The 20,058-nt window shown below is 61.3% G+C and overlaps 1 protein-coding gene across 4 annotated transcripts; it reads right to left on the reverse strand.

Annotated features, from left to right (window-relative positions):
* Positions 1 to 84: 84 nt before the first annotated feature.
* Positions 85 to 19,319, reverse strand: NPHS1 (NPHS1 adhesion molecule, nephrin). 4 transcript variants are annotated; one of them, XM_043534925.1, is made up of 30 exons: positions 19,230 to 19,319; positions 16,645 to 16,769; positions 15,729 to 15,923; positions 15,321 to 15,443; positions 15,090 to 15,221; positions 14,431 to 14,512; positions 13,962 to 14,065; positions 11,956 to 12,077; positions 11,441 to 11,612; positions 10,927 to 11,084; positions 10,343 to 10,484; positions 9,770 to 9,894; positions 9,176 to 9,344; positions 8,882 to 9,011; positions 8,227 to 8,399; positions 7,521 to 7,661; positions 7,117 to 7,257; positions 6,918 to 7,039; positions 5,958 to 6,129; positions 5,353 to 5,509; positions 3,584 to 3,735; positions 3,321 to 3,432; positions 2,748 to 2,920; positions 2,490 to 2,540; positions 2,188 to 2,300; positions 2,033 to 2,057; positions 1,541 to 1,695; positions 882 to 990; positions 464 to 633; positions 85 to 295 (listed from the first exon to the last, which is right to left on the reverse strand). In XM_043534925.1, exons 2-30 carry the CDS (start codon positions 16,703 to 16,705, stop codon positions 161 to 163), a joined length of 3,816 nt encoding a protein of 1,271 aa, XP_043390860.1. In that variant the 5' UTR covers positions 16,706 to 16,769; positions 19,230 to 19,319; the 3' UTR covers positions 85 to 160. The 4 variants fall into 4 exon arrangements, 2 of the variants coding, with proteins under 2 accessions (XP_043390860.1, XP_037739227.1); XM_037883299.2 differs by having other exon boundaries at positions 1,541 to 1,646; positions 2,184 to 2,300; XR_006287283.1 differs by lacking the exons at positions 85 to 295; positions 464 to 633 and having other exon boundaries at positions 1,541 to 1,646.
* Positions 19,320 to 20,058: the final 739 nt, after the last annotated feature.

Here is a 20,058-nt window from a genome sequence, read left to right on the forward strand (position 1 = left end):
CCAAGTGGGGCTGAGAGGACAGATAGATAATGCCCCCCACTGAGCCCCTCACATTGCTCCCCATGGTTCCCCACACAACAGCGGTCAGGTCCAGGCAGGGTGGGGTTCAAGGCATTTATTCTATGGTCAGACAGACACCAGGCCCCTGGCCTAGCCCCCCTCACACCAGCTCCCCCTTTAGCTCAAAGGGCAGCCCCTCATCTGCCCCGGGGGGGAGCATGTCTGCCACCTGGTCGTAGATCCTCAGCGGGTCCTCAGAGCCAGCCAGGGACTGACCCCTCCATGGATAGGCACCCTGGGAAGAGAGAAAGTCTGTCACCCCAACCCTGCACTGAGCCAGGCAGAGAACCCAGGAGTCCTGACTCCCAGCCCCTCTCTGCTCTGACCACTACACACCACTCCCCTCCCTGAGCCAGGGACAGAACCCAGGAGTCCTGTTGAAGCTGGGCAGATGGCCACTCACCGTATAGTCCTGGCAGGGTAGCGCCCCTGGGCAGAGTGGGGCAGGAGCTTGCAGGTGCAGGGCCCCCAGTTCCTCATAGACCCCAGGCTCCATCACGTCCTCGTATTCGTGGGGGGCCAAGAGGCCGAGCCAGCGTGCAGGGAACCCAGAGTCTGGAACTGCAGCGGGACCTGTGGTGCCGGGTCACAGCAAAGGACTATGGAGCCTTTCCCCTCTAGGGGGTGCTGGCTCCCATCCAGCCCCAGCGTGGGGACTAGCTAGCATAGGGGAGTGAGGAAGGGGGCTGGGGGCCTGTCCCCTCTAGGGGGCACTAGCTCCCATCAGGCCCCAGGGTGGGGACGGGCTGATTTGTGGGGCAGGGAATGGGGCAGGGAGCCTGTCACCTCTAGGGGCACCAGCTCTTACCCCTCACACCCACCTGTGGTGCTGGTGTCCGTCTCCCCCTCAGCTCTCTCGGGGTGGGGGGGCAGCCGGGGTCGATACTCACGGCCGGGCATGTACCCTGGCCAGGTGCCCATGGAACTGCCCTACAGGGGAGCCAAAGAGAGACCCTGTCACAAGCTAAGGGAACACTTAAAAATAGCCCCCTCAAAATAGAACCCAGGAGTCCTGGATCCCACATCCCGCACTGTGACGGCCTGACCCTGCTCCCTTTTTGCCAGTGTACATGCCCCAACCCTGTTTCTTTCCCTCCCTGCCAGGCCAGATACAACCCCCACATGTCAACTGAGCCCCCCTGCCCCACAGTACCCCCTGCTGAACCCTCACCCTGCTTCCCGCAGCACAGCGGCCCCTAGTGAGCCCCCACCTGGCTCCCTGTGGCACAGTGCCCCCTAGTGAGCCCCCTGCTGAGCCCTCACCCTGCTCCCATGGCACAGTGCCCCCTACTGAGCCCCCACCCTGGTCCCTGCAGCACCTCATCCCTGCTGAGCCCCCTCCAGCACAGCACCCCATACTGAGCCCTCCACCCCCTGCTGAGTCCCTCGACTTGCCCCCGCAGCACAGTGCCCCCTACTGAGCCCCCCGCCCTGCTCCCTGCAGCCCGCTGCTGAGCCCCCCACTCCCTCATCCTCTCACCCCAGAGGACGCACTCCTCTCTGAGTAACTGTCCAGGAGCGTCTGCCATGCCGCTGGATTTACTGCTTCCCCCAAGCTGTAGTCATTCCCAGCACTGGGCTTCCTCCTGAAAGGCAAAGGGTGGGAGCCAGGACTCCTGGGTTCTCTCCCAAGCTCTGGAAGGGGAGGGGGGTCTAGTGGTTGGAGTAGTGGGCGCTGGGACCAGGACTCCTGGGTTCTCTCCCCAGCTCTGAGAGGGGAGTGGGGTCCAGTGGTTAGAGCAGGAAGTGGGGGCTGGGAGCCAGGACTCCTGGGTTCTCTCCCCAGCTCTGGGAAGGGAGTGGGGTCTAGTGGTTAGAGCGGGGGGGGTGGCAGGAGCCAGGACTCCTGGGTTCTCTCCTCAGCTCTGGGAGGGGAGTGGGGTCTAGTGGTTGGAGCTGGGGGGGCCGTGTGTCTGTGTTAGGGTGTCGTAGTGCGACAGAATGCACAGAACTGCCTGCCCTCCACACTCACCTCTTCTTGGCCTCCTCCCGGACACCTGCAGTCAGAACCAGAAAACAGCAAGGATCAGCCTGGGCTGGGACAGGGGTAGGGCCTCACTGGGGGCAGGCTGTTTGGTGCTGTGAGTTTCCTCAGGGCAGAGCCCCTGTCTGTGGGGGATTACCTGCCTGGGCCTGGCGCCGTCTGAACAGGCAGGCAAGGAGCGTGGCGTTGGAGAGCAGTAGCAGGGCTCCCAGGGCGCTCAGCCCCCCAACGAGGGCCGGGGGCAACACCGGGGCTTCTGGGAAAGCAAAGGAGAGTGTTAGAGACCGGCCAGGAGCCAGCATCTGCCAGAGGGGAAACACGTGGGGTCCCATTCACCACCCCCTGAGCCAGCCCGTCCCCCGCTCTGACCACCAGACCCCACTCCCCTCCCAGAGCTGGGACAGAACCCAGGAGGCTGGGCTTTCCGCCCCCTTCCAGTACCCACCTGTTCGGGGCACTTCAGGGTCCACAACTGGCGGCTCCTCTAAGGGCAGCTCTGAAACGACATCAGCTCCATCAGGGGTGAACCCCACAGACCCCCCACACACACCACTGAGCCCTTGCCTCTGTGCAGCATGGCCCCCGCCATCCCAGCACAGGGTCCCCACTACAGCCCCTGCCACCGTACGCTGCCCCCTCCTGAGACCCCCATTCCTCTAGCCTGGCACCGAGCCCCCCAACCCCCCAGCACAGTGCCCCCTACCTGCGGTGGTGACGGTGACGCTGGGGCCCTGGGCGCTCTCCCCCAGGGCATTGTGGGCGCTGACGCCAATACTGTAGGGGGTGTCCGGGCTCAGCCCCGTCAGGGTGAACGCGGGGGTCTGGGCGGGGAACACGTCCATGTACAGGGCACTGGGGGCGCCCGGCCAGCGGTACCTGTGGGCATAGAGGGTGAGGGACCCCAGACCATGGGGGGGCCCCACCTCATCCATCCCCACCCAATGGCTTCCACCCACGCGAGCCCCCCAGCTCTGAGCACCACTATCCCTGCCCCCCAGCCCCATCCTCCTCCTCCCCCGACCCACACCGGCCTCCCAGCTCTGAACCTCACTGTCCCCACCCCCCAGCCTCCTCCTCCTCCTCCCCTACCCATGCCAGCCCCCCAACTCTGAATCCCAGTCCCCACCCCCCAGCCTCCTCCCCCCCCCACGCCAGCCCCCCAGCTCTGAGCCTCACTGTTCCCAGCCAACAACACCCTCTTCAGCCTCCTACTGCCCATCCAGAGTCCCCTCCAATCCCCTCCCTGCCTCCTCCACCCCACATCACTGCTCCCCACCTGATGCGGAATCTCTGGGGCAGCCCCCCATCGAACCCAGGGATCCACTCCAGGGTGGCTGAATTGTGGGTGATGCTCACGACCTTTAACCCCGTGGGGGGGTCAGGGGAGCCTGCAGAGGTGGGGGAAAGAGAGAGAGAGAGATCACCCTGTTCTGCCGCTGCCCCTCATTCCCAACCTGTAGCCTCTGCAAGCCCAGCCCTGGACTCCCCCAAACCCCCATCAGCCCCTCACTCCTGACCCGCAGGCCCCCCGGGCCGTACTGGTGCTGAGGAGCTGGATGTCCAGTCTGTCTGTGCCCAGTGCGTTGCTGGCAAGGCAGGTGAAGGTGGCGTAGTCGTGCGCAGCGCTGACATTGGCGATGGTCAGGGTGCTGCTGTGCCAGGCGCCCTCATGCCATGTGTGCTCCGTGTACCTGGGAGGGTGGGGGGTGGAACTGGGGTCAGGTCAGAACCAGGACTGGCCCAGACCCAGGGACTGAATCAGAACCAGGGACTGACCCAGAACCAGGCGCTGAATCAGAACCAGGGACCAGCCCCGACCCAGGCACTGAATCAGAACCGGGACTGGACTAGAACAAGGATTTGATCAGGATGGAGACTGGATGAGAACCAGGAACCAGATTAGAAGCAGGATGGAAGCAGCAAACTCAAGGGGTGGGGGTAGGTCAGGGACCCCACTGGTATTCTAAGGGGGAGGGGTTGTGGGGGGGCACTCTCCAGGGTTGGGTCTCAGTGTTTGGGGATTACTGGGGTGCCCTGTGTCCAGGCAACGAGGGGCACATTAGAATGGGGGTCTGCCCCCGCCAGCCATTACTGTGACAAAGCAGGAATTTTCTGTGACATTTTTATGAAGCTACTGCCTGCCTCAGTTTCCCTCTCTGCTTCATGTTGCTCTCCATGGGGTGCAAAAAGGCTAACATGCTGCTCCTGGGGCAGCGTCAGAGCCATGGGGCACGTCTGTCAAGAAGTTGGCTGGGGTGGGTTAAAGGACTGGCTGGAACCAACCCGGGTCCCCAGAAGCCGATTATCTTCAAGAGACCCCAGTGGTGAAATCAGGGTGCCCTGGCTGGGAGCAACAATTCTCAACAAAGAATCTTTTTCTCTCCTGGCCAGGCAGATTTGTAGTTTTGGTACTTTTGCCAGACAATCACAATGTTTATTTTAAAGCATTTTTTCCTATTTTTATCAGCTGACGTTTTCACAGTTGTGGGAAATGAGGGGGGAGGGGAGGAACCATGATTGAATGCCAGCAGCCAGTAAGATTCCAAAAGTGAAAGCTTGATTAACTGTGAAAACACAAATTGCCAAGGTCACCTGCCAAAATATGCCGAACAACTTGCTGAAAAGCAACTTCTCCCAAGGTCGCAGCCAGCATCATTCGTAAATCCCTGGGCATACTGCTGCAAAGATCTTGCCCTTGGCTGGGGCATGGGCGGTGAAATCGGTGGTGATCAGCATTTAGGGATGAAAGTCGGATCCTTCCAGCCCTCTCCACTGGCAGGCAGGCCTAAATTCCAGCCGCTCAGGAGGGGGAGTTTTTGTAATGGAGCCAATTGACAGGGTCCCCAGTGAGCTCCGGCTGGCAGAGGACATGCATGGGTCTTGGGTGACCAGACGTCCCAGTACTAGGGGCTTTTTCTTATAAACGCAACTATCCCCCCCCGAAAAAAAGGGTCCTGATTTTTCATGCTTGCTGTCTGGTCACCCTAAGTGGGTCCTGGGGTCTGCAGGAGATGCCTAGGATAAGGGCCAGCTTTTGGAGCGATGCCCAGCTGTGCCCTGGTGCTGCCAATGAGGCACAGCTGGAAAAGGACAGAGCCAGGCGGGGGCCGTGCAGGGTTGGCCTGGGTCTCTGACTTTGCTTCTCTATGCCAGGCTCAGGCCTTCCTGATGCCTGTGTGCTGGGACTAATCAACCCCGCCCAGCTTGGCCAGGGCCCCAGGGAGTCTCTGCCCATACTGGCGGGGGTGCACGAATCTGAGGGGTTTCATGTCCCCGCCCCTCCTCACACGTGCTGGGCCACCACCTACCTGGGATTGTCAGGGTCCAAGGCTGCTCCGTTCTTGGCCCAGCTGAACTGCACGCTGGGGACCCCCTGGGCGTGGCACTGCAGGACGGCGGGCGAGCTCCTGTCCCCAGGCATGGCCACCTTCCCCAGCCCCATGCCCTTCTCAATCTCTGGCTTGACTGCAGGGAGAGAGAGAGTGAAGGGCAGTCTGGGAATCGGGGTGGGGTGGGGTGGGGGAAAGAGTTGGGAGGGCCTTGGAGGGTCAAGGAAGTCCCTGGGAAGGGAGATGTTCTGTGGGGCTCCCCCAGGCCTCAAGGGGTTCCCCAAGGAAGGGGGTTTGGGGGAGGGAGGGAAGAGATCAGAGGGGACGGGCAAAAGTCACATCAAGGGGTGCTGGGTTCTGGGTTGTTCTCGGGAGGTGGGTCCCTGGAGAGGGGGTTCCAAGGTGGGGGGGCTGAGGGGGTCCCCAGGATGGAGAAGCAGTGCATGGGGTGGATCCTCAGAGTGGGGGAGGGGCAGAGAGAGGGGAGATCTCTGAGGTGGGGAGGCCAGTGAATGGGAGGCCCTGGGAGTGGGGATTTCTGGGGGGGTCCCTGGGGTGGGGGGGAGTCTGCATAGGGCACCCACAGCGCACAATGAGGCGGGCGCTGCCCCGGGCTGGGGGGGGCAGCCCGTTGTCCACGCGGCACTCATAGAGTCCAGCTTGTGCCCGCCGTGCTTCCTGGATCCGCAGCCGCCCCACGGCCCCCGAGGCCTCTGGCTCCAGCTCCAGCTCCTCCAGGCTGCGTTCCTCCGCCCCCTGCAGGAAGGGCAGGGTCAGTGGGCAAAGGCAGGGGGACACACCAGGTAGGGCAAAGGTCAGAGGGGCAAAGGTTACCACAGAGATGACAAAGGTCAGAGCGGGGCAAAGGTCACCCTGACATTTGCATGGCTCAAAGGACACATTGGGGAGGTCAGCAGTTGGATGGGCAAGAGCAAATGTTAAAGGTTAGAGAAAAATGAAAGGTCAGCAGGGGGTCGAAGGCCACGGGTCAGGGAGGGGAAGGTGCAAAGGTCATGGGGGTAAAGGGTAGAACCAGGTAAATGAGGATGAGGGTCAAAGGTGACAAAATAAATTAAAAAGGCCGGGGAGGGACAAAGGTCACATAAGACACATCAAGGGTCAGAGTTCAGTGCAGAGGTCAAATAGGAGAGGGCAAAGGTCAGAGTGGAGATAAAGGTTGCCACCGGGGCAAAGGTCGCCCAGATAATTGCATGGGTCAAAAGCCACCTTGTGGAGGTCAACAGCCAGACAGACGACAGCAAACCTTAAAGTTTGGAGAGAGGGGTCAGAGGGCACAGTTCAGGGATGGGAAGGTGCAAAGGTCACAAGTTGGAGGGCAAAGGGCAGATCTGTGTACACGAGGGCCAAAAGTCAAAGATCATAAGCTAAATCAAAAGATCAGAGGGGGCAAAGGTCACATAAGAGATGTCAAGGGTCAGAGGTCAGACAGGAGATGGCAAAAGTCAGATGGGGAGGCCAGGTGGCAAAGGTCACAGGTGGCTTGTGCCCCTCTGAAAGAAGCGGCCAGAGCCGCCCCCCCTTACCAGCCACGTCCACTGGAACATGCCCGCAGGGGTGGGGTTGGCGTCGGCTATGCATACGAGCTCAGCCGTGGCACCCAGATCCACGTAGACAGGGTCTCCCAGGCTGCGAATGGAGGGGGCATCTGGGGGGCAGAGAAAGGGTGAGAGGCGGGGGGGGCACTGAGATCAGGGGGCAGCGGGACGGGGGGGTGGCACTCACAGTGCACGTCCAGGTGGAGGTGGGTCTCGTTCTGCCCCTCAGCGTTCTGGCACCGTGCCCAGTACTGACCCACGTCAGCCCGGCTCACATTCCAGATGGCCAGGCTGCCCCCTGCCTGCAGGTGGTGCCGGGGGGACCCCTCTGTGAGAGAGACAGAGAGAGGAGTCATACGGGGACCCTATGCCCATCTTGGGCAGGGACAGCGCCCCCCCAGAGACTCCCCCACAGCCGGTCTTAGCGCCTCTCCCCCCCCCCACACACCTGGTTTCAGCACCCCCCCACACACCTGGTCTCAGAGCCTTCCCCCACCACACACCTGGTTTCAGTTCCTCCCCCCCACACACCTGGTCTCAGCGCCTCCCCCCGACACACACCTGGTCTCAGCGCCTCCCCCCCACACACACCTGGTTTCAGCACCTTCCCACGGAAGCTCCAGCTGCAGCTCAGTTCGCGGGGGTTGGCGGAGACATGCAGGGGGAGCTCCACAGCTCCGTGTTCCACACCCTGGACCATGGACGGCTGCTCCGACGAGAACTCAGGTGGATCTGGGGCCCACAGAGGGGGCAGCAGCAGCTGAGACCCTGCCCTGCTCAGTGCCCCCTGCTGAGCCCCCCACTGCTCCCTGCAGTCCACAGAACCTCTGCTGAGCCCCCAACCCCTGCAGCACAGCGCCCCCTGCTGAGCCCCCCTTCCCACAGCACAGCATCCCCGGCTGAGACCCCTCCCAATCCCTGCAGCACAGCGCCCCCTGCTGAGCCCCCACCCCCTGCAGCATGGTGCCCCCTGCTGAGCCCCCGCCTGCTCCCTGAAGCACAGCACCCGCTCCTGAACCCCCCTTCCTGCAGCACAGCACCCCCTGCTGAGACCCCTCCCAATCCCTGCAGCACAGCGCCCCCTGCTGAGCCCCCAACCCCTGCAGCACAGTGCCCCCTGCTGAGCCCCCGCGCTGCTCCCCGCAACACAGCGCCCCCAGCTGAGCCCCCAACCCCTGCAGCACGGTGCCCCCGGATGAGCCCCCGCCTGCTTCCCGCAGCCCAGTGCCCCCGGCTGAGCCCCCGCCTGCTTCCTGCAGCATGGCGCCCCCTATCCCCAGGCAGGGGAAGCTCTCACAAAGGATGTTGAGCTTGTAGAAGGTGTTGACAGTCTCAGCCAGGACGGAGCTGTAAGCTTGGCACGTTACCCGCTGCCCGTTGTCAGAGGACGACGCTACCAGGGTCACCTTCCCTGAGGTGGAGAGACCCCCGAACTCTGCCGGCTTCTGCCCCAGATCCACACCCTTCAGCCTGAAAGAGCAGCACAAGATGGAACAGCAGGGGACTGTGGGTCAGGAGTGAGGGGCACCGGCAGAGGCGGGTGGGGGGAGCCCAGGGCTGGGACAGCAGGGAGCTGCGGGTCAGGAGTGAGGGGCACCAGCAGAGCCGGGTCGGGGGAGCCCAGGGCTGGGACAGCAGGGAGCTGCGGGTCGGGAGTGAGGGACACCGGCAGAGGCGGGTGGGGGGAGCCCAGGGCTGGGACAGCAGGGAGCTGCGGGTCGGGAGTGAGGGACACCGGCAGAGCCGGGTGGGGGGAGCCCAGGGCTGGGACAGCAGGGAGCTGCGGGTCGGGAGTGAAGGGCACTGGCAGAGCCGGGTTGGGGGAACCCAGGGATGGGACAGCAGGGAGCTGTGGGTCGGGAGTGAAGGGCACCGGCAGAGCTGGGTTGGGGGATCCCAGGGATGGGACAGCAGGGCGCTGTGGGTCGGGAGTGAAGGGCACCCTCTCTTACTTCTCTGTGTCCTTGAACCAGGCCAGGGTGGCGAAGGGGTTGCTGCTGCCAGTGATGCAGGTCAGGGTCAGTGTCTGGCCACGTCGCACCTCCTTGGCCATGGTTGTGATCTTCACGTCTATGGGAGGGACTGGGTGTGGGGTGGGGAGCAAAGGGGCAGAACTGAGACTGGTGCGTTGTTGCCACCACCCAATGGGGGCACTGTGCCCTTAAGGGGCGGGGTTACTTGGCTCCGCCTTGTGTACAGACCACCCCTCCCTCCATCCCACCCCCCGCTGAGGGCCGAGGACGCACACTGGACGAAGAGGCGGGTCTGGGCCGTGAGTGCCGGACTTTTGCCGCCGTTGGAAACATTGCAGCGGTAGATGGCCAGGTTGTCGCTGGGGCTGGTGGTCAGGATCAGCTCTTTGGAGACAATCTTGCCCGAGGCCACCTGGGTCCCCTCCTTGAGGGACTTGGTGTCCTGTCGGGAGAAAGCCCAAAGCCCAGTGAGCAACCCAGAGATGCAGCCACCTCTGGGGCGTGGCAGCTAGGAAACAGTCGCATATAACGCCCCATGGGTAGGGCTCACCCATCACAGAGATGCAGTCACCTCTGGGCTAGGGTGGGTCTCATTCCAAAGGGACACTGCCCCCCACTGAGACCCCTGCCCCACTGCCCACAGCACGGTACCCCCGCTGAGCTCCCTGCCCCACTGCCTGCAGCACAGTCTCCTCACTGAGCCCCCTACCCTGCTCCCCACAGCATGGTGCCCCTGCTGAGCTCCCCACCCCACTCCCCACAGCACAGCGCCCCCGCTGAGCTCTCTGCCCCACTCCTCACAACACAGCACCCCCTGCTGAGGCCCTCATGGCCCGGTGCCCCCTGTTGAGTTCCCGACCCCATGACCTTGATCCAGATGAGGCGGGGGGCCGGGTTCCCCCCACTGGCGAAGCAGGTCAGCCTGACCTTGGTGCCGGCCCGGAATCGGCTGTCAGGGGGTGGGGCCTCGATCCACACCTTCTGGGGTGGGTCTAGGGGGATGGGGAACAAAAGGAGAGTTAATGTCAATCAACTCCTGTGTTGCCATGACAACCTGTATCAGCCCCCCCTCCAACAGCACCACAGGGAGTGCAGCTCCCCCCCTTTCCCCAGGGCCCCTCTCCACCCATAGGTCTGGCCATGAGCCCCAGGCTGGGGTGAGATGGGGCTTCCACAGAGGTGGGGGCTTGAGGGGGGTCTCAAGTCTCCACAGGGGGCTGTGGGGCAGAACAGGGGGCGTTTCCCCACCCCCAGTCGTCCACTTCCTCTGCCCCCAACCTCCTCTGGTCTCACTCCAGCCCCATTCCCATTCTTCCCCCTCCCCCACTGCCCCCTTATCCCTCCCTGCCCCCTCCCCCTCCTCCAGCCCTCCTCCCCGCCCCCGCAGCCTGCCCAGCCTCACCACCCATTGGCACCCCCCTGCCCCGGGTGGGGGCTCACACTGCACGCTGAGGGGCAGGCTGGCACTACGGGTGAAGAGCACAACCTCGTTGAAGGCCTCGCAGGTGACGGGCAGCCCGTTCTCCTCGCGCCGGGCCATGTGTGTCAGATTGGAGACGGTCACTGTTCCGCCGTGTGCTGCCTGCGGGAGAGAACCCGGTACCCAGCCCCTGCTCCTGGGGCCTGGCAGGCTGGGGGGCAGGGAATGGGGCCCGGGGCCTGTTCTCTCCAGGTGGCGCCAGCCCTGATCTGTCCCAAGATGGGGGCTGGCTGGCTCAGGGGGCCAGGGAATAGGGCCCGGAGCCTGTTGTTTCCAGGGGGCGCCGGCCCTGATCTGTCCCAGGGCGGGGCCTGGCTGGCTCAGGGGGACAGTGAATAGGATATTCACTAGTGTTATGCAGAGAGGGAAACTGAGGTACCCATAATGGGAGGAGATCAATGAAATTCACAAAGGATTCAGAGAGAGAACCCAGGAGTCCTGGCTCCCGGCCCCTCCCAGTTTCCCCTGGCTCAATGTTTCCCCCTGTGGTGGCCGTGGGGGCAGCAGGCGGGGCATCTCCGGGGGTCCATGGCTGGGGACTGACCTCGGTGACGGTGACCTCGGTGGTGGTGAGCTCCCGCCAGCCCAGCCACCAGCGCAGCTGCACCGGGGGGTTGCTGGGGGTGGTGGAGCAGGAGAGCGAGATCTGCTTGTTCTCCGGGGTGCTGCTGGAGCCCAGGATGGAAACCTCTGTGGGGAGAACTGGGGAGGGGAAGAGATCTCAGACCCCCCAGCCACTGCCAGGAGGGGGCACTGTGGGGGGAGGCACAGGGGCACCAGTTGGCGGGAGCTCCCAGCTCCTGGCTACTCCAGCCTGACCCAGCCTGAGGTGCTGTAGGGGGCAGTCACAGACCACGCACAGGGAGTCACTGGCCAGCAGGGGGCGCTGGGGGGAGCAGAGAGGTGGGGGTGCTGCGGGGCGGAGAACTCACAGACCACACGCAGGGAGACACTGGCCAGCAGGGGGTGCTAAGGGGAGCAGGTGGCTGGGGGGTTAAGGCTGGGGTCAGTCTGGAGGCGCTGGGTGGGTTACTGGGTGGTGGGGGTGCAGCACTCACAGACCACGCGCAGGGTGACACTGGCCATCAGGGGCAGGGGTGACACCTGGTTCATGGCTTCGCAGCGCAGCTGAGCCCCGTTGTCCTCGGGTTTGATGCTGAGGGTCAGGAGGCTGCGGGAGGCGTCCCTGGCATCCTCTGTCTCCCAGCTGGTGGAAACCACTTTCCCGTTCTGTGGGGACATGGGCTAGCGTCCCCCATGGCTCTGCTGGTGCCCCTCACTCCCGACCCGCAGCCCCCAGCTAGCCAAGCCCTACCCCCACCAGCTCTGCCGGTGCCCCTCACTCCTGGCACGCAGCCCTCTGCTAGCCCAGCCCTGGGCTCCCCCCACCCCCAGCTCTACCAATGCCCCTCACTCCCGACCTGCAGCCCCTGCTAGCCCAGCCCTGGGCTCCCCCAGGTGCCCCTCACTCCTGACCTGCAGCCCCTTGCTACCCTAGCCCTGGGCTCCCCCGAGCTCTGCCAGTGCCCCTCACTCCCAACCCACAGCCCCTGCTGTCTGTTCTCCTTGTTACCTTTAGCCATTGCAGCGTGGCCAGTGGGTTCCCGCTCAGCGAGATGCAGGTGAGTTTCAGGGTCTCTCCAGCTTTGATTTCGGGGCGTTTGTACCCTTCAATGGTGGGTGGCTGAGGTGGGACTGGGAGGGGGGAGAGACAACGACGGGTGGTGGGGGAACCCAGGCACAGCCTGTGCTCAGGGGCACCCCCTTGTGGCATGACAGTGTCATGTCCTGCCACTGGGGTGGGGAGTCAGTGGGGCCATCTTGGGGGCTGGGGAGGCAGGCGTAGATGGGCCCAGTCAATTGGAGCTGAAACATGCTGCCCCCCACCCCCCTTTGGGGGCAGTCAGATCTTGTAGCTGTGTATGGGGGGGGGGCAGTATGGGTTGGGAGCTGACTTGGGGCATCGGAACAGAAGGAGGGTGGTGGGGGGAGACAGAGAAGGGGGTGGACCTGGACAGACAGACAAGGGGATGGGCAGGATGTGTGAAACACACACAGTCCTCTCCCCACTGCAGGGCCCCCTCCATGGCCTGGGGCCCCCTACAGCTGCTCACTCATCAGGGTGCTTGGGGAGGGGAACAGCCCAGAGTACTGGGTGCGTAATTAGGGTAATTAACGAGCTGACTAATGACTCTCATGCTGGGAGACTAGGGGACGTGAAATCACCCCCCCATCAAATAATGTCCCCCACCCCTTTCGCCAACTGGGGGGCAGAGCCCTATGCCTCTGGGTGTCCCCAGAGTGGGGTTGGAGCAGGGAGAATTCCCCACCCCCTCCATCCCCACACCAATGTATCCCATGTTCCCGGAGCCAGCTAGAGACAGACCCTCCTAGCATCTCTGGCTCCTTGGTGCTGTATGGGTTAATGGTTACGGTTTGGCCTTCTATACCCAATTCATCTCTTCAGCACTCATAGGGTTAACGGTTGAGGGGTCGACTTATATACTCAGATACAGCTCCTTGGTGCTCTCAGCATTACTTATTGAAGGGTCAACTTATATAAGGGTCAACTTATATAAGGGTCAACTCTTCCCCTTCAGAACCTCAGTCTTCTAAAGTTTGATGGTTAAGGGGGTCGACTTATATAGGGAGTGAAGTTAATGGTGGTGGGGTGATGGTCACATCCTCAGCTTTGACTCTCCATTGTTTTAAGGAGTAACTGAGGAGTGGTTGACTGAGACACAGGCCTCAGCTCCCTGGGGCTGTAGGGGTTAAGAGGTGAGGGGCCAATTTATATACACTACAGCTGACCCCTCATTCTCCTGAGAGTTGATCACGGAAAGGGTCAGCTTATAGAGTGAAGAGATCCCACATCTTGTTCTGAGGGCTCAAAGTACATCCATGGGCCAACCTCAGCTCTTCAGAAAATCATTGCTCTAGGGATTACCAGTGAGTCACTTCCTCAGGGTGCCACGAGCTATGGCTGAGGGGCCAACTGAAATACTGTAGACCCAACTCATCTTCCCCTTCTCCTTCAGTGGTGGTTCCTTGTCTTCCAATCCCCATTGTTCTAACAGTTAAACATTGAAGGGCCAACTTATATACACAGGTCTTTGTAGCCTCATTGTCCGAAGGGTTAAACTTTGAGGGATCGACTTATGTACATGAGCCAACAGGAGTCTCCAGGACCTCATTGTTTTAAGGGTGAGCCATTGAGGATTCACTTATATACATGTCACCTCCTGATCTTTGACTTCTCATTTTCCTAAGGGTTAATGGTTGAGGTGTCGATTTATATACATGAGTCTCCTTGATGAGTTAATTGTGGTAAACCAGAAAGCCTGCAAATAGGAAGAGCCAGAGGCAAACACTACAACTGGGTGCAGGCTATGGAACAGAAGACACCCAGGAGAGAAGAGGGTGAGGCTTATATTTTAGGTGAGGAGCCATTGAGGGTCAGCTGATAAGTGGAGTTGATGTATATGGAGGAGAATATGACTGTGGGGATCTTTTTAACCCTTTCACTGGTGTCCCCAGAGAGATTGGAGGGACGACCAGGGCATGGTGGGCATTACTCACACAGGATGTTCATGGTGAAGCCAGCTACCACAGGGGCCGAGACAGCCTCATTTGTGGCTGCACAGACCAGACGCTTCCTGTTGTCCAAGCTCTGTGGGGTGACCCTGGAGACAGAAGGGGAACGGGGCTATACCAACTAGCGCCTACAAGGGGCTGCAGATTGGGAGTGAGCGGCACCAGCAGAGCTGGGGGTTGGGGAGCCCAGGGCTGGGCTGGCAGGGGGCTGCAGGTCGGGATCAAGGGGCACCAGCAGAGCTGGCAGGGAGGGGGAAGCCCAGGGCTGAGCTGGCAGAGCTGTAGAGAACGCAGATCTCCTAGCTGAGGCTGGGGAGGGAGGGGGGCACTGCGCTGGTGTCTCAAAGGGGCACTGGGGGCACCTGGCTGGCTACTCCCTGGGCTAAGTCAGGGCCCCCCTGCTCCAACGGGGAAAGGGACCTGGAGCGGGGGAGTGTCCCCTAGACCCTCTCACCTGAGCACGGCCTCGGTGCTGGAGAGCTTCTCGCTGGACCCAGAGTGCACCTGGTGTGACACATCGGAGAGGGGGCTGCCACCTGGGGGCGGGAGGGACCATGAAGGGCAGGGGGTTCCCAGCACTCCCACCCCAGCCAATATATCACAGCATCGCTGAGGGCACCCCCATTGCCGCGCGCCCCGGGAAGAGATGCCCAGATACCAGTGGATGGGCTGGGGTCATTGAGAGACATCCCACAGCCGTGTGTCCTGGGGAAGAGATTCCCAGATACCAGGGGGATGGGTTGGGGTGACTGAGAGACACCCCATGGCCGCGCACTCCGAGGAGAGATGCCCAGATACCAGGGGGATGGGCTGCAGGTCACTGAGAGAAACCCCACAGCCATGTGTCCCAAGGAGAGTGCTTAGCTACCTGGGGGTGGACTGGGGTCACTGAGAGACATCCCATGGCCATGCACCCTGGGGGACATGTGCCCAGATACCAGGGAGATGGGCTGGATTAGATAGAGGGGTGTATATGGAAAAAGAAAGACCCTCTCACATGGTCCAATACAGTGAGTGCTGGCCTCATATAATAGCCCAGCCCCCACCCCCTAGATCAGACCCACGGGCCCCTCCAGCCCAGCCCCCCCGATCAGACCCACGGGGGGCACTCACCCTTGCTGAAGAAGATCTCTGCAGCCGGCTTGGCGTCCCCGGAGCTGCAGGTCACCCTGTACTCCACACCGGCCACCCAGGTCACGGTGCTGTTGACCTCGTACTCCTTGAAGATGGGTGTCTTGGGGGGCACTGTGGGGGAGGGGAAAGGAGAAATGGTTCTGAAGAGTCACCCCTCCCCCAGCTCCCCAGAGCCAAGGTTACCCTCCCACCCCCAGCCTGGCAGCTCACCCAGCACACTGAGCAGTGCCGTGCGCGACACAATGCCCGGGCTATCCTTGGAGCGCCCCGCCTGGCACTCGTAGCCCCCGTCGTCTGCCAGCCGGCTGCCCACGATCCGCAGGCGGTGCTCCCCTGCTGGGCAGGACACAGAGGGAATGGTGAATCTATATGGCCCGGACACCTGGGTTCTGTACCCAGCTCTGCTCCTGGCTCGCAGGCCCGTTCTAGCCACTAGACCCCACTCCCCTCCCAGAGCTGGGGATAGAACCCAGCTTCCTAGAACTGGGCCAGCCAGGGCTCTCACACACATAGGTGTCCCCAGAGCTGGTTCACAGCCACAATGGCTAAACTGGGGGTGGGAGGGATAGAGGAACTCAGCCCCATCTGGCTGTCTGGAGGTCAGAGAAACCCACTCGCCTTTGCTGGGGTCTCCCGTCATACTGTAGCGGGGGAATCCGGGGATGTTTGTGTCCGGTCCTAGCAGCAACCCATCCTTCACCCACTGGACCACGCCTGAGGGATTGTCCACCACGCACTGCAAGACAGCCACAGCCCCTTCCAGGACTGTGATGTTATCTGGCTCCACTCTGAAAGCCTGCTGGGGGCTGGCCCCTGGGAGAGGAAACACAGGGGGGACTTAATTAACCTCTAATTTTTAAAGATTTCATGTCAAAATTGAGTATTCATTAATTATTCCAGAAAACCACACACCAGAATCCCCTACTCTGGCCCACCTTCTCGCCCAAGCTCAGAAAGATACAATATACTGAAGCACCATGTCACTTTAAATCCCTTGTTCCATTTTCATCCAACTTGGCCTGTTGTTTAGATGTTCCTGTGAACTCCAAAGCGAGCCAAGATTGAAGGAAATTGGCCCAGCTTTTCTCATTTGACTTAAATGCAAAATTTCTGATGGGATCATTGGTGGAAATAGAGATGGAAATATCCATAACTTTAAATCCCTTTATTACATTTCTCATCCTGCTTGGCTTGTTGTTTAGATGCCAGTGAGAGCTCCAAAACAAGCCAAGTTTGAAGGAAATTGGTACAAGTGTTTTGGCATGACAGCTGGGCAAAAAAACCTAACACTGATGACTTTTGGGGCTTGGGATCCTCTGGTTGTAACTCAGAAAAGCTCAGACAGATTTGAACAAAACTTCCAAAAAATGGTGCCCTCTGGAGCGAGACCCATCATGGAAAACTTCAGCCTGGCAGGATTTTGTTTGGGAGAGTTGTGAACAATGGGGAACGGGTGGCTGGGTGGCAGGGGAAAGTCGGTCCATGTCTGGCTCTTGTCACTACTTGGAGATTATTGTCTGCAGAGAACTCTCACCTCTTGTGAAGGCACCAAGGAGAAGACAGAGGAACATGGTGACAGGTCCCTTGGACACCATTCCCACCAATGCTGCTGGGACAGGCAGAGAGGATAAACTGGGACCACGGTGGATGGTTGCAAATCTGAAATACAATTGGAGATATACTGAAATAGCTCACGAAAGCTTATGCTCAAATAAATTGGTTAGTCTCTAAGGTGCCACAAGTACTCCTTTTCTTTTTGAAATACAACTGTGTCCCATCTTCCCAGCCTGGCACTAGGGGGTGCTACACTTCACCCTGGCTGTCCCCAATCTCACCAGCCTGGTGCTAAGGGCCTATGCTCTTCATCCCCTGGCCAAGCCCCATCTCCCCCATGGCGCAAGAGGGCTTTGCTCTTCATCCCCATCGCTGTGCCCATTCTCCCCAGCCTTGCACTAATGAACTCTGTCCTTCTTACCCCAGCGATGACTCATCTCCGCAGTCTGGCCTAGGGGGGTTGCCCTTCATCCCCCTGGCCATGCCCCAACTCCCCACTCTATCGATAGGGGGCTCTGTCCTTCTTCCCTCTGGCATTACACCATCTCCCCCTCCTGGCACTAGGAGACAGTACCCTTCACTCCCGTGGTTGTGCCCCATATCCCTGCCTGGTGTTGGGGACCCTGCCCTTCCTCCCCATTGCCATGCCCCATCTCCCCACCTGGCACTAGGGGGCGCTGCCTTTCATCCCCCCCAGGCCATGCTCCACTTCCCCCACCTGACACTACGGGGCGCTGTCCTTCATCCCCCTGTGTGACGGAGTAGGGAGTGGGGAGTATTGACCTGGTAACATTGCTTTGGTGCTGGATGGTGGTGGGATATCAGGGTGTGACCTCACATGATGGATGATACGTAACCTGAGCCCAGGAGGGAGCTGGGGCCAGGTGACACCTTCTGCCCAGGAAACTGAACAAAGGCTGGAGGAGGAGCCGGGGGGTATGGCTGCAGGGAGACTGCTGGAAGGGGTTTCAGTTTGGAGCTGGCAGGGGAAACAGAGGGAGGCCCAGCACCGGGGTCTGGGCTTCCTACCCCCCAAGATGGACCTGACTCAGGGGTCCTGTTTTCTGTACCTACAAGCTCTGTTTTGGACTGTGATCCTGTTGTCTAACAAACCTTCTGTTTTACTGGCTGGCTGAGAGTCATGGTGAATCGCAGGAAGTTGGGGGTGCAGGGCCCTGACTCCCACACACTCCATGACACCCTGGACCTACCTCATCTCCCCAGCATGGTGCAAGGGGCACTGCCCTTCTTCCCCCTGCCCATGCCCCTGTCCCCAGCCTGGCATTAGGGGGCACTGTCCTTCATCCCTCTAGCCATGCCCCTGTCCCCAGCCTGGCGCTAGGGGGCACTGCCCTTCATTCCCCTAGCTGTGCCTCATATCCCCACATGGCATGAGGGGGCGGTGCCCTTCATCCACCTGGGTGTGCCCCATATCCCTGCCTGGTGCTAGGGGGCAATGCCCTTCATTGCCCTGGCAGTGAGCCATCTCCTCAGCCTGGTGCTATGGGGCGCTGCCCTTCTTCCCCCAGGCCGTGTCCCATCTCCCCAGCATTGTGTTAGGGGGAAGTGCCCTTCATCCCCCTGAACATGCCTCATCTCCCCAGCCTGGCACAATGTAGTGCTGCCTGTCATCCCCCTGGCTGTGCCCCATATCCCCGCCGGACACTAGGGGGCGCTGCCCTTCATCCCCCCCTGGCCATACCCCATCTCTGCAGCCTGATGCTAGTAGGTACTACCCTTCACCCCTCTGTCTGTGCCCCATATCCCCGCCTGGCACTAGGGGCAATGCCCTTCATCCCCCCGGCCATGCCCCATCTCCCCAGCCTGGCCCTAGGGCACACTGCCCTTCACCCCTCTGGCCATGACCCATCTCTGCAGCCTGGCACTAGGGGATGCTGCCCTTTATCTCCTCCGTCTGGTGACAGGGCGCACTGCTATTCATCCCCTTGGCCATGCAACATTTCCTGAGCCTGATGCTAGGGGGCTCTGCCCTTGATTCCCTTCGCCATGCCCCTGTCCCCAGTCTGGTGCTATGGGGCTGTGCCCTTTATCACCCTGGCTGTGCCTCATCTCCACAACCTGGCATCAAGGGGCTCTGACCTTCATCGCCTCCCCCCGGCCTTGCCCCATATCCCCATCTGGCGCTAGGGGGCGCTGTCCTTTATCCCTCTGGCTCTGCCCCATCTCCCCTGCCTGGAGGCCAGTCCTGCTGCCAGGGGGGAGATGCTGGGGATGTAACCTGCTTCCCTGCCCACCCCTGACCAGTTCCATGGGCCCATCCCGCCCCGTGTTCTCCCTCCCACCCCTGATCAGACCCATGGCCCGTATCCTCCCCTCCCATCAGACCAATAGGCCCGTCCTGCCCCGTATTTCCTCTATGATCAGATCTATGGGCCCATCCCACCCCATATCCTCCACATACACCCCCAATCAGACCCATGGGCCCGTCCAGCCATATATCCTCCCCCATCCCCGCCTGATCAGACCCATGGGCCCATCCCATCCTGTATCACCACCCCACCATCAGACCTATGGGCCTGCGCCACCCCATATTCCCCCACTTACCCAGTGCCCAGGCCCACAAGTGTCCCCAGCTCTGGGCAGAAGAGTCCCCGTGGGGCTACACCAGCCCGTGTGTGCCCAGCCTCCGGCTGCTTGCAGAGTGAGGGGAAGGGACAAGCTTCCAGCCCTGGGTGACGCCCCCTGCCCTCCCCCCGTCCCTCCCGCCAGCTGGCACCAGCTGGGACATCTCCCAGCACTGCCCCCGCTGTCCTGTGAACTTAGCCCAGGGATGCGGCTGGAGTTCCTGGGGGCAGCTCAGTTTATTACAGGATGAGGCAGAGGCCAGCGAGGGGCTGGCTGAGCCCAGAGCTCCTCAGGGCAAGAGCTCAGCACTTGTCCCCACCCGCCCCACTGCTCAGGGATCAGCTGCAGGAGAATCCCCTGGAGCCAGGAGCAGTACAAGGGGTATGACACACAGAGCAGGGCTAGTTCCATTCAGCAGGGGCATATGCCCCTGCCCGCGCGCGCACACACGCACACACAGAGCAGGGCCCGTTCCCCAGGTGATGGGATCCTGGCGCCCAGTCTAGCATTACAGTCGTCAGCATCCACGGCATCGCCATGCTTTGGGTGGCACCAGGCCCTGGGTGTCCCCCCTTATGTCCACTGCCGGTCCTGACATAGACAGGAGCTGCAGGCTCTGGCCAGGGGTGGGTTGTCCTGGGATTTGGGGGTGGGGACAGAAAGCCAGAGCTTGGTGGCTGTATGTGCAGGCACCTCCCCCCGTCCTCCGTGCCTCGCCACCTCCCGTGTATCCGCGATTCACAGTGCCATGGAGTTCAATGCCCGACCGTCTAGTCAGAGCACCAGGAGAGCCCAGGCTGGGGCCACC

Source organism: Chelonia mydas, chromosome 24, assembly GCF_015237465.2.
Source record: "Chelonia mydas isolate rCheMyd1 chromosome 24, rCheMyd1.pri.v2, whole genome shotgun sequence".
Classification (NCBI taxonomy): Eukaryota; Metazoa; Chordata; order Testudines; family Cheloniidae; genus Chelonia; species Chelonia mydas.